The sequence below is a fragment of the Thermoascus crustaceus genome (genome assembly GCF_041956765.1).
Source record: "Thermoascus crustaceus strain CBS 181.67 unplaced genomic scaffold VTN00scaffold_4, whole genome shotgun sequence".
In the NCBI taxonomy this organism is placed as follows: Eukaryota; Fungi; Ascomycota; class Eurotiomycetes; order Eurotiales; family Thermoascaceae; genus Thermoascus; species Thermoascus crustaceus.
In genome coordinates, this window is record NW_027192530.1 from 596889 (window position 1) to 607423 (window position 10535).

The 10535-nt window shown below is 51.5% G+C and overlaps 4 protein-coding genes across 4 annotated transcripts; 3 read left to right on the plus strand and 1 right to left on the minus strand.

The window, feature by feature from the left end:
- Nucleotides 1-251: 251 nt before the first annotated feature.
- Nucleotides 252-1902, plus strand: VTN00DRAFT_6797 (uncharacterized protein; the record flags this gene model as incomplete). The annotated part of the gene is made up of 3 exons (XM_069433472.1): nt 252-518; nt 599-837; nt 1530-1902. 3 exons carry the CDS (start codon nt 252-254, stop codon nt 1900-1902), a joined length of 879 nt encoding a protein of 292 aa, XP_069286851.1.
- Nucleotides 1903-2685: 783 nt separating this feature from the next.
- VTN00DRAFT_6798 (uncharacterized protein) lies at nt 2686-8252 on the plus strand (the record flags this gene model as incomplete). Its single annotated transcript, XM_069433473.1, has 4 exons — nt 2686-2996; nt 3071-6721; nt 6792-8083; nt 8155-8252. The coding sequence occupies 4 exons, from the start codon at nt 2686-2688 to the stop codon at nt 8250-8252; spliced, it is 5352 nt and encodes a 1783-aa protein (XP_069286852.1).
- A 50-nt stretch (nt 8253-8302) lies between these two features.
- On the minus strand, nt 8303-8676 carry VTN00DRAFT_6799 (uncharacterized protein; the record flags this gene model as incomplete). The annotated part of the gene is made up of 2 exons (XM_069433474.1): nt 8303-8472; nt 8550-8676. The coding sequence occupies 2 exons, from the start codon at nt 8674-8676 to the stop codon at nt 8303-8305; spliced, it is 297 nt and encodes a 98-aa protein (XP_069286853.1).
- Nucleotides 8677-9738: 1062 nt separating this feature from the next.
- Nucleotides 9739-10209, plus strand: VTN00DRAFT_6800 (uncharacterized protein; the record flags this gene model as incomplete). Its single annotated transcript, XM_069433477.1, has 1 exon — nt 9739-10209. The coding sequence occupies one exon, from the start codon at nt 9739-9741 to the stop codon at nt 10207-10209; it is 471 nt and encodes a 156-aa protein (XP_069286854.1).
- Between the last annotated feature and the right edge of the window lie 326 nt (nt 10210-10535).

The window sequence follows — 10535 nt, forward strand, 5'->3', positions numbered from 1 at the left end:
GTAGCTATGAGGAATGGAATGCTAGAAATTCCACGAACTGCATGAACCGCCTAGCAACAACGGGGGACCAAGGACATTCTCAGGTAGCGAATGTGAGAAGATGGTAAAATTATCCAACAAGGTACAAGAGGACGCGAATGCCGCAGTTCAGTGCGACCGGCAGGACAGCGTGAAAGGTGAATGGGGACAGCTGTCGCTGGAGCGTGGAAACGAAGCGCGAAGCGATGGGATGCGTCGACAGGGACGCAACGATGCGAACTGAAGATGCAACAATACGAAAAAAGATGGTATCTGCAGCGAGGTCGTCGACTGTCGCCCAGTCCGCGGTTGATGGTGAAGCGATTCGAACAGAAGAGAGACAAGACCCAACTCACAGCACTGAGGCATCGGGGTTTGAGTACCGTATGATACGGAGGGTGATCAGTGGAGGGCGAGACGGACCTCCAGAGTCTCCAGCTACGCACGGCATCGGAAAGCTCCAGGCCAAAGCTGGGTGGGCTGCGGCCCGTGGCTACTCGGTAAGCATGGTATCGATACGATGTCTTTACGCGGTATGAGCACTGTACGGTACAGCTACAGCATGTCGGCGGTCTTCTAGCGCCTCCGGCTCGATCTATTTTCGCAAACACACTGCGAACCCCTTGCTCAGCGAGCGTGTTGGCGGGGGATTCTCTGCACCGTTCTCCGGACCAGTGCGGTGAAGATGTCAGATGCCTTCACCTGCCACTCTGAGACTGGCCCAATGCTGCCTCGAGAATTCTGCAGCCCACAATGGCATGCTCTCAGCACTGGCTCCGCATGCATAACCGCCCATGACAGATCGCTGCCCTACCCCAGGTAAGACAGAAGAGCAACTGACATTACATATGACCGTATCCACTGTCCACAGGTCCGACTCATTAAGCACAGACGTTACGCTGAGGCACCGAGTTTCCACAGCACGAGATTGCCGACTAAGATAGCAGCCTTAGGTGCTCGGTAGATCGCACACTAGCCATGAGAAGAGGTGGGTTTACCATTAGGTACTCTGCAGTAAGTAAAATCCACTCCGTATTTTGTACTGTGTACGGATCACAGTCGGGGTATCATGTTGGCCCTTGTAGGCAAAGCGATCCTGGCACGGTACCGTGGAATGGAGGGTTTGCACCTTTATCGACTCTGTCTCGACTCTCGAGAATTGCAACTTGGAATCTTCGAGTTTCTTGCCAATTGAGTTTCTATGGATGGTGTTTGGGAGGAGTGGATCGATTTAAAACAAGGTGGCAGACTGAAACCCTTGGTCGTAGAACCGCGGAACCTCAGTGGAACGCATCTCTGCGTGATCATCGAGTTCTTATCAGAGAGTCTGCTAATAGTTGACACATAGGGAATTGGGTGGTGATGAGACGGTCGACATGAGAGCATGATGATGGGGATGATCCTGGCCGTCAAGCGTGGCTATCTACTGTGGGAAAATCGTGCATTATTATCGTGACTGGCAATAATAGCCCGAGATAGTACGTCGTCCGTTTTCTAGACGGAGTAATTAGTCTGCTCTGGTTGGGTCGGGAACTGGAGCAGCTAGATGCAGGGCTAGTGGCCAGCTTACCACGGATGCCGGAAGGCTATCGCCTCAGGACCAGTGATGGCCACGCCAAATATAGGACAGCGTCTCAGAACCTCGAGGATCCGCAACCCGCGTTGAGTCCGTCATTGGTGGCTGGGAGATTCCAGAAGGCCCTCGGCCCAATTGCCCGCCATGATTCGCTCGGTTCTTGCCACAGAACCAGAAGGCAACAAACAAGGCCGCCGTCAACAAAACAGTTGCTGGAGCGTGAGCGGAAGGGCATGCTGAGGAGGAGATCCATCGTCCTCCCTCCGCTGGTCGTCCTGCTGGATCGGCAGAAAGTTTTCACTATTTGATTTGGAGGGGGTCTACCGCGTAGATATGGAGTAGCCATATCTGCCTTTTGCGCAGGGACTAGGCTTGGCCCGAGTCTAGGTAGAGACGATCACCTAGTTCATCACTCTTTAACTTTTTCTGCCGATGGCCGCGGGGCCACCCACTCGTGACACCGTAGGCGCAGCTTGTAACAAGATGGATCGTACGGCGATCGTACGAGTAAGCTAGTCATCGAGTATGGAGGCGTTAAGGACGGACTCCGGCCTAGGTAATTTTGGTGTTCCGGGCCCAATACGGGGTAGACCCGGGAGTCCAGACAGTCCAAACAGCCGGACAACGTTTGCAGTGGCAGCACTACCACGGGCGATCTCATCAGTCCTTCAACCCTCCATTCCAGAAAAACACTGTCATCACCTTCATCCTATCTCCCTTGTTCTCTACGTAAACAGTAACTTCTTGCAAACAGAAGTTGCTTGCCACATTCGTTCCTTTTTTTCCGTGTCACTCGCTCGAAGCTTGAGGGAGTTCCTCCACGTTCTGGTGACGACGGTGGTTCTCTTTGCCATTCACAATCACTCACCATCCTAGATACGTGTTTGTCATCAGCAGGACGAGCATTTGTTGAGCGCGACACTAGCTAGGATCCCTTCATCAGCCCTTTCGCGCGCATTGCTGTCTGGCAGACAGCACAGCGGACAGCTGATGTGTTGACAGGCACGGCAAAACACATTGGTTATAAACGCCTGATCCTGCGGGAGTAGGGCAGTAGCTAGTGGATTTTCCAGTCTATCTTTGCAATCAAGATGGCTGGGATGTCATCTCGTTACTCGATCTATTCCAATAACTCCTCTGTGCCTCTTGGTGCACCCCGCTCTGGAGGTCAACAAGCCGCGCAAGTGTCGACGACGACCCTCCTCAATGCGCTCCACAGCTTTTACACATCAACACGGCCATATCAACTTGATGCGGGGACGAGTCTCGTTGTAAATACGTGGCTTACAGCGACTAACACGGGCCCTAATGGAGGTGTAGGAGGGACGCTTGACACCGAGTTAGCAACCCGAGCATGGGAGCATGCCAGGAGAAGAGCTGAAGACGGATGTATTGTCTTATGGTTTGTGCATCCTCTCACTATTCTTATTTGCGCAAAGGCCCCTCAAGTCGATCGTGTTGGCTAACATTGGACAGCTCGTTGCATCAGTCGACACCCTCCTTACTTGCCCCATTTCTGTCTTCATTGCCATTGTCCACCCCCGAAGTGGCCTTTACCGCTCTTTCTGCACTTCGTCCCTTCCTATCGACAGTAACCCCCTTTAACTCTTCCTACTCCCTTCATTCGGCGCTCGCTGCGACCTACACCTTTACCCTTCATGGTAAAGTCACCGGTCTTACACTCTCGCTATCAACCACCGGCATTGATGTGACCAAGGGCCTGCTGAGCATACCTGCCGAGTCAGGATACCGTGCTTTCGATGTCTTCTACTACCTGCTCACCTCTGCGTCGACTCCAGCAGAGAGGGAGTTTCTTAGTCTGAAGGATGCGTCTGCGTACTCGTTGCTAAACAGATCGGGCACCTATACTCCTCCATCGTACCTCCCAACAGCAGACGATGCAGCGGCAGCGGAGGATTTCAGGGCATCACTCAAGGCTATTGGCATCAAGGGAGCCTCCCAGAGAGGTCTGCTCTCTGTCCTTGCGGGTCTCCTGAAGCTTGGAAATACACTTGGTTTCTTAGTTGACCAAGAGGAGCTCGAAGAGATCTGTGAGGATGTAGGCGGCCTTCTCGGTGTAGATCCAGAGGTGTTCCTTCGAAACTGCTCCACTGACGACCGTGAAGTTTTGATCGGAGGCATCTATGAGGCATTGGTGGACTGGGTGATAAGCAAGGCGAACCAAGCAATCGCAAATGAAATCCATAGTAGCCAGGAAAATGGGTCGAGTGATGGTGGCCCTAGTGCCCGAAGTCCTTGGACAGACGATCACGCAGATACCGTGAGTATCACAGTTGTTGATATTCCTAGTCCTGCCCTTGGTAAAGCTGTCGCTCTCAGGGGTGTCTTCGATGACAGCCTGGGTATCAATGCTGAGATGAAGGAAGATGGGCTGGAAGTTGTTCCGGCTAGTCAAGCTGTTCTCAAGGAAATGAACGGCGCTGTGTCTGCGGTTGAAGTGGATCTGGGTATCACTACTGGGCTCGCTGGTCGTGAACGGAAACATGCGAACGACAAGCGGCAAGGCGTCTTGGAAAAAGTAGGAGTCGAGGTCGAGATGGGGGGCTTCCTTCGAGGCGTCCTATTTCCAGTGGAGAACGAAGGGATCGCGCTCGGTAAGCGGGGTCGATTTGATCTTGCTACTACACTGGGCAGCAGCAGGGTATGGTATCATCTCTCTCTTCATCCTACAGACGAGTCCCCGGCTAGTCTAGCCACGCTGCCATCAATCACCTCCGCCTGGTCTGCAGGTACTGTGTCCCGTCAACTGCGTGACTGGAGACTCCCCGAGTGGGCGAACCGCCGAAACAAGCACCTTGACTTCACCGCAGACTTCGATGTCGATGAGTTCTTCACTCGTTATGCGCGGCTAGGGTGCAATGAAGGCAAAGACGGGGTTGAGAACTGGATCCTTGAGAGGGGGTGGAGCAACGGCGATGTTGTCATTGGTCACGAGAGAATATGGATGAGAGAAGGCGCATGGTGGGAAGCTGAGACCATGCTTGACCTGAAGGTGGATGAACCTTCGGGTAACCCTTTCATGATGGGCGCCAGCCCGTTCGAGAGTAGCTACGAGGCCCCTTCAAACCCCAATGCGTCAGGATTCTTTCCCCCTGTGGGCGAGCCGATGAGCCTCCAAGGCAGCCGTGACGATCTCTTGCAACAAAGGCAGAGCACCATGGCACCCAGTGTTGCTGGAGGTGCTCGGTCGATTGCGCCGACTATGCCTCACACACTACGTTCTACAGGAGGTGACTATGGTCTTGGCCCGAAAGGCGATAACCACAAAGGGGACATCAGCTACTACGATGGTGACCTTGGCCGACTTGCCGGAGAACTTGACCCAGAGTTCGGCGATCCCAAGCACATCGAGAAGAAGACCATACCCCTCAGTCGACGTTTATGGGCTGGCTTTGTCTGGGCAATGACCTTCTGGATCCCATCCTTCCTTCTTCGCTACGTGGGCCGAATGAAACGTCCAGATGTGCGAATGGCATGGAGAGAAAAAGTGGTACTTGTGTTCCTTATCCTGCTGTTCAACGCCATTGTCATTTTCTACATCGTCGCGTTCGGAAATCTGCTTTGCCCCAATAAGGATAAGGTTTGGAATGAGAAGGAAGTCAGCTATCACCAAGGTGACAATGATTTCTACGTCAGCATCCACGGCAAAGTTTACGACATCAGCAAATTCTGGAGGATTCAACACAGTGACACGGCTATTGAAACCACGGCCTCGAATATGCAACCATTTGCGGGCCAAATTCTTGACGCCTATTTCCCTCCTCCTCTCACCAGGGCATGCCCGGGATTTGTGACAGATGAGTCTGTTGCATTGCAGAACAACGACACAAATGCCATACTGTATCCCCAAGCCTTGCACAACTGTGGTCCTCTCAACCAGCCTGATCCGAATACTGCCTTACACCAAATCACATGGTATGACCAGAAGTTCCTCCCCAAAATCAAAGAGTACTACAAGGGGGACCTAGTGTGGACCAGGGGTACTGTTCAAAAGCAGGCCAACGATAATCAACGGTACTGGGTGATAATCAACGAGAACATCTACGACCTGACGAACTATTTCTACACCCAGAAGAGGATGAACAACGTCAAGCAGTACAAGTTCCTCCCTGAAGCCGTCGAGGAACTCTTCAAGAACAACCCTGGTGGCGATATCACCGACAAGTGGCAGAATACCCCCCAGTTCATAAATTCTCTCAATTGCCTCAACAATGTGTTCTATGTGGGCAGGACTGATTTCAGGGAGACACCTAGATGTCAGGTCAACAATTGGATATTGTTGGCTTTCACGATTCTCATCTGCGCAGTTGTTCTGGTCAAATTCCTTGCTGCCCTTCAACTAGGCTCGAAACGTCGCCCTGCACCACAGGACAAATTTGTCATTTGCCAGGTACCAGCATATACCGAAGGCGAAGACTCGCTTCGCAAGGGTCTCGATTCTCTCACCGCACTCCAGTATGACAACAAGAGGAAGCTTATCTGCGTCATCTGTGATGGTATGATTGTTGGTGGTGGAAATGATCGTCCGACTCCGAAGATAGTTCTCGACATCCTGGGAGTAGATCCAAAGATTGACCCTCCTGCATTGCCGTTCAAGTCTGTTGGTCAGGGAAGCGATCAACTCAACTATGGCAAAGTGTACTCCGGCTTGTACGAGTACGAGGGCAATGTGGTGCCATATATCGTTGTTGTCAAGGTTGGGAAGGAGTCCGAACAGAACAAGTCCAAGCCTGGCAACCGTGGAAAGCGTGATTCCCAAATCCTCCTGCTCAACTTCCTCAATCGTGTCCACCACCGCGCCCCGATGTCGCCTCTCGAGCTGGAAATGTTCCATCAGATCAATAACGTCATTGGTGTCGACCCTGAGCTCTACGAATATCTGCTGATGGTAGATGCCGATACAAGTGTGAAAGAAGATTCCCTCAATCGTCTTGTGGCAGCTTGTGCAAACGACGCAAAGATTGCAGGAATCTGTGGGGAGACCAGTCTACAGAATGAGGAACGGAGTTGGTGGACCATGATACAGGTCTATGAGTACTACATTTCTCATCACTTGGCCAAAGCGTTCGAATCACTCTTCGGTAGTGTCACTTGTCTTCCAGGATGGTAAGTCCCATCATCCTTTTTTTGTTGGGGGGGGGGGGGGGTCGTCTGATTCAAGGCTGACTGTAAGCAGTTTCTGCATGTATCGTCTACGAACTGCCGACAAAGGCCGTCCTTTGATCATTTCAGATAAAGTAATCGAGGAATATGCGGACATCGATGTTGACACCCTGCACAAGAAGAACCTTTTGTCCCTGGGTGAAGATCGGTTTTTGACAACGCTTATGACAAAGCATTTCCCGACCATGTCTTTCAAATTCATTCCTGACGCCTACGCCAGCACCGCCGCCCCTGAAACGTGGAGCGTTCTTCTTTCGCAGAGACGTCGCTGGATCAACTCCACTGTTCACAATCTAGTAGAGTTGGCTGCGCTGAAGGATCTATGTGGTTTCTGCTGTTTTAGTATGCGGTTTGTCGTCTTGGTTGACCTCCTAGGAACCATAATTCTCCCTGCGACCTGCGTTTACCTGGGCTATTTGATCTATATGGTTGCAGCTGGTAAAGGCCAATTCCCTCTCATCTCCATCATCATACTGGCAGGTGTTTATGGCCTTCAAGCCATCATTTTCATCGTCAAACGACAGTGGCAGCACATTGGATGGATGATCATCTACATAATCGCTTTCCCGATCTATAGTTTTGTTCTGCCGCTGTACTCGTTCTGGAACCAAGACAACTTTACTTGGGGAAATACTCGGGTTGTTATTGGTGAGAAGGGAGACAAGCGTGTCGTTGCGGTTGAGGATGAGCCTTTCGATCCGAGAAGTATTCCTCTTCAGCGATGGGACGATTATGCTCTTGCCAACAACCTTCCCGGCCGTCGCGGAAACCCTGATGCCAGTCAAGAGAAATTCTACCAGGGTGGGTACACTGACGACATCGCAATGGAAATGGACGACCTGCATTCGACCTACTCTTCTGTCAAGCCCGCTTCGACCATCTTGACAGGCTTTCCTGGAGGCCGGGGCGCGGGTCCTTATATGCCACCGCATTCACCAGTACCATTCGGTGGCAACATGGCTGGTAACAGGAACTCTCACCTTTCCAGCTTTACCAGATATACAGACCACCCGCAATCCGGAGGCAACAACCAGCGCCATCTGTCTGTGGGCAACCTCAGCCATTATCAGGATAATCCAATGAATTCCAGCAGATTTAGTATGGGATTGATGCCAAGCTCTGAGAATCTGCTTGCAGGACAAAGGCAAAGCACGCGCAGTCCGCTGGCTGGCGGCTACAACTCGAGGCCAGTTAGCACGGCACTCGACTTCAGAGGTGGTGGTGGGCCAGACGATGCTACCATTACCGAAGCGATCAGAAGCTGCTTGGCCGAGGTTGACCTGGACAGTGTGACCAAGAAGCAGGGTATGTAACATGAATTTCTAATTTCCCTTATGCTCTGGAGTCTAGGCAAACATTAACAGTCTTTGCTACAGTGCGCGCTCTTGTCGAACAGCGGCTCCAGACTGAATTGACGGGAGAGAGGAGGGCATTCCTTGACCGTCAGATCGATCATGAACTTGCCAATATGTGAACAGACACTCGTCGTTCTTCAACACAAGACAGGGATTACCATGGTCGTGGCTAATACTTCGCAATATACCTAATCACCATTGCTTTCTCGTGTCTCCCATTCACGCTTGTTTCTATCTCCTGTCTCTGTTTCCAGCCAAGCGGACACACCATCCACCACTGAACAGTCTCTCCCTCCTCGACCTCTATATCAGCGAATCTCGTGTCTTCGTCTACCCTTCCTTCACGAAACAAGTATTTAGTATTGTGCCTTGATTGTTCTGGGGGCTTGGCGTTTTTTTTTTTTTTTGATGGAAACTGTTGGAAATCTTGGTTTCAGCTTGACCGATGTCGGAATCTAGCTCTATTCTCATGTTCGAGTGTGGTTGCTCCAGTCCTTTGACTTTTGCCGGGATAAGTTTGGAACAATAATCCCGTGATTGCATGCTTTTGAGCGGTTCGAAGGACTACTCCATCACCTAGGTAATATTTTCAGATGTAATTGAAGGAATGACCAGTTCCGTAAAGATAGTCCAATATGTGAAGAATGAAGTTCGTCTTGAATGTTTCTGAAAACCGGGAGCCGTCACGTGCCTCCGCCTTCCATCTCCAAGCTACCTAAATGTTTGATAGCAATGCAACAACCATGTAATTGTTCCGCTGCGCAACATTCCATAGACTGCAGTTCTTCTCGACACTGCATGTTTCCAATGCACTTGGAACATTTACTTACTAACGCAATGTTATATTTCCTGTACTAACAAATTGGAAGTGTCTGGCAGCCAAGCTCTGCATGTATGGAGCTATACCTACCAATTGCAAGCTGCCATGACCGCGAAGTCGCATGCAGGTCCCTCTTGACCAGAGTGAAGCGCCATGTCAACAGACCTTACCAAAACCAGATACGACAACTCGAATTACGCGCATGCGTCTCGATAAGATGGGGACCCAAGCCAGGTTCGCTGGCTCCGCCTGCCAACGGAGATTTGTGCCCTCTCTTCCCCGCTGCTCCCCTCTTCTAGGTTCACGTCATGCCCCTCCCCCAAGGATGCCCTTTATGCAGGCTGGTTTTCTAGCGTGTGTCACGGGAGGTGGGGTTGAGTGGCGCCAGCGCCCATCGTCCGAATCGTCTGTCATGTCCGGGTCGCAAGCAAGGTTCATACTCGGGAGTCGACGAACAACCGATGAACGTTGCGGATGGTCCGTTGATGTGCAAAAATATCCGACGACTTTGAATGATTGATTGCCATTTTTTGATACGGGTATAGTTCTGGTGGTGGTGTATATTACTTGTTGCAGGACTTTTATCATCGTCCCCGCAGCTGATCTCGCTATCTTACCTCCTGTCGTCTGGATACAAAACAAAATCGCAGCGCAGCGCAACGGGGAAAAAGAGAACCAAATATCAGATTATCAAATTCAAACAAGATAAATACATCGGGAACAGCACAAGCGCACAGGAAGAGAACAGGAGAATCCTCAACTGCAGAATCATATCAACACCAACAATGTTCTCCCACCCTCTCCAACAACACCAACAACCCCAACCCCCACCCTCCCAACGCACCGCCGAAGCCCGCGCCGCATTCACCGCCTCCCTCAACTCTGCCGGCTCCAACCTCGACGCCGACCTGCGCGCGCGCGCCGCCAACCTGCACGAGAACGCCGCCGCCCTCAGCAAGCAGGAGACCGAGCTGAAGCGCGCGACGGCCGACCTGGCGCGGCAGAACGACCAGTGGCAGAAGGTCGCGGATCAGGCACGCGAGGGGCTCAAGGAGATCGGGGACGTGCAGAATTGGGCGGAGTTGATCGAGAGGGACCTGTTGATTGTGGAGGAGACGTTGAGGTTGGTTGAGAGTAAGGGGAAGAAGAAGGATGCGGCAGTGGATGGGGAGGATACTAGGGAAGTGAACGGGGATAGTTGTATGAAGAATGGACAGGTGCCGCGGGAGGGTGGTAGTAGGTGGAAGTGGTGGTAGGAAAGATTGGAAGTGCTCGCCGCCTTGACCTGGCGATGGAAACTATCTATGAATTGTATATGACATGGGAGGCTACCTGAGGGATCTTTTGTTATTATCCAGTTTATCTTCTTTGGAAAATCTTGCCGTTTCCAGGAAGCACCACTCAAGTATTTTTCCAGTTACACCAATGAGGGGCACGATCATACCGGCCACCTATTAGCTATTGTATTCGAGGGAACGAATGAAAGAATGTGTAGCGTATCCATGTTTGTCTCTGTGTAGGTCAGATGAAAAGGAAGGCCTCTTACCTAAACTGGCGTTTCTCCTCGATCGACACTATGCTG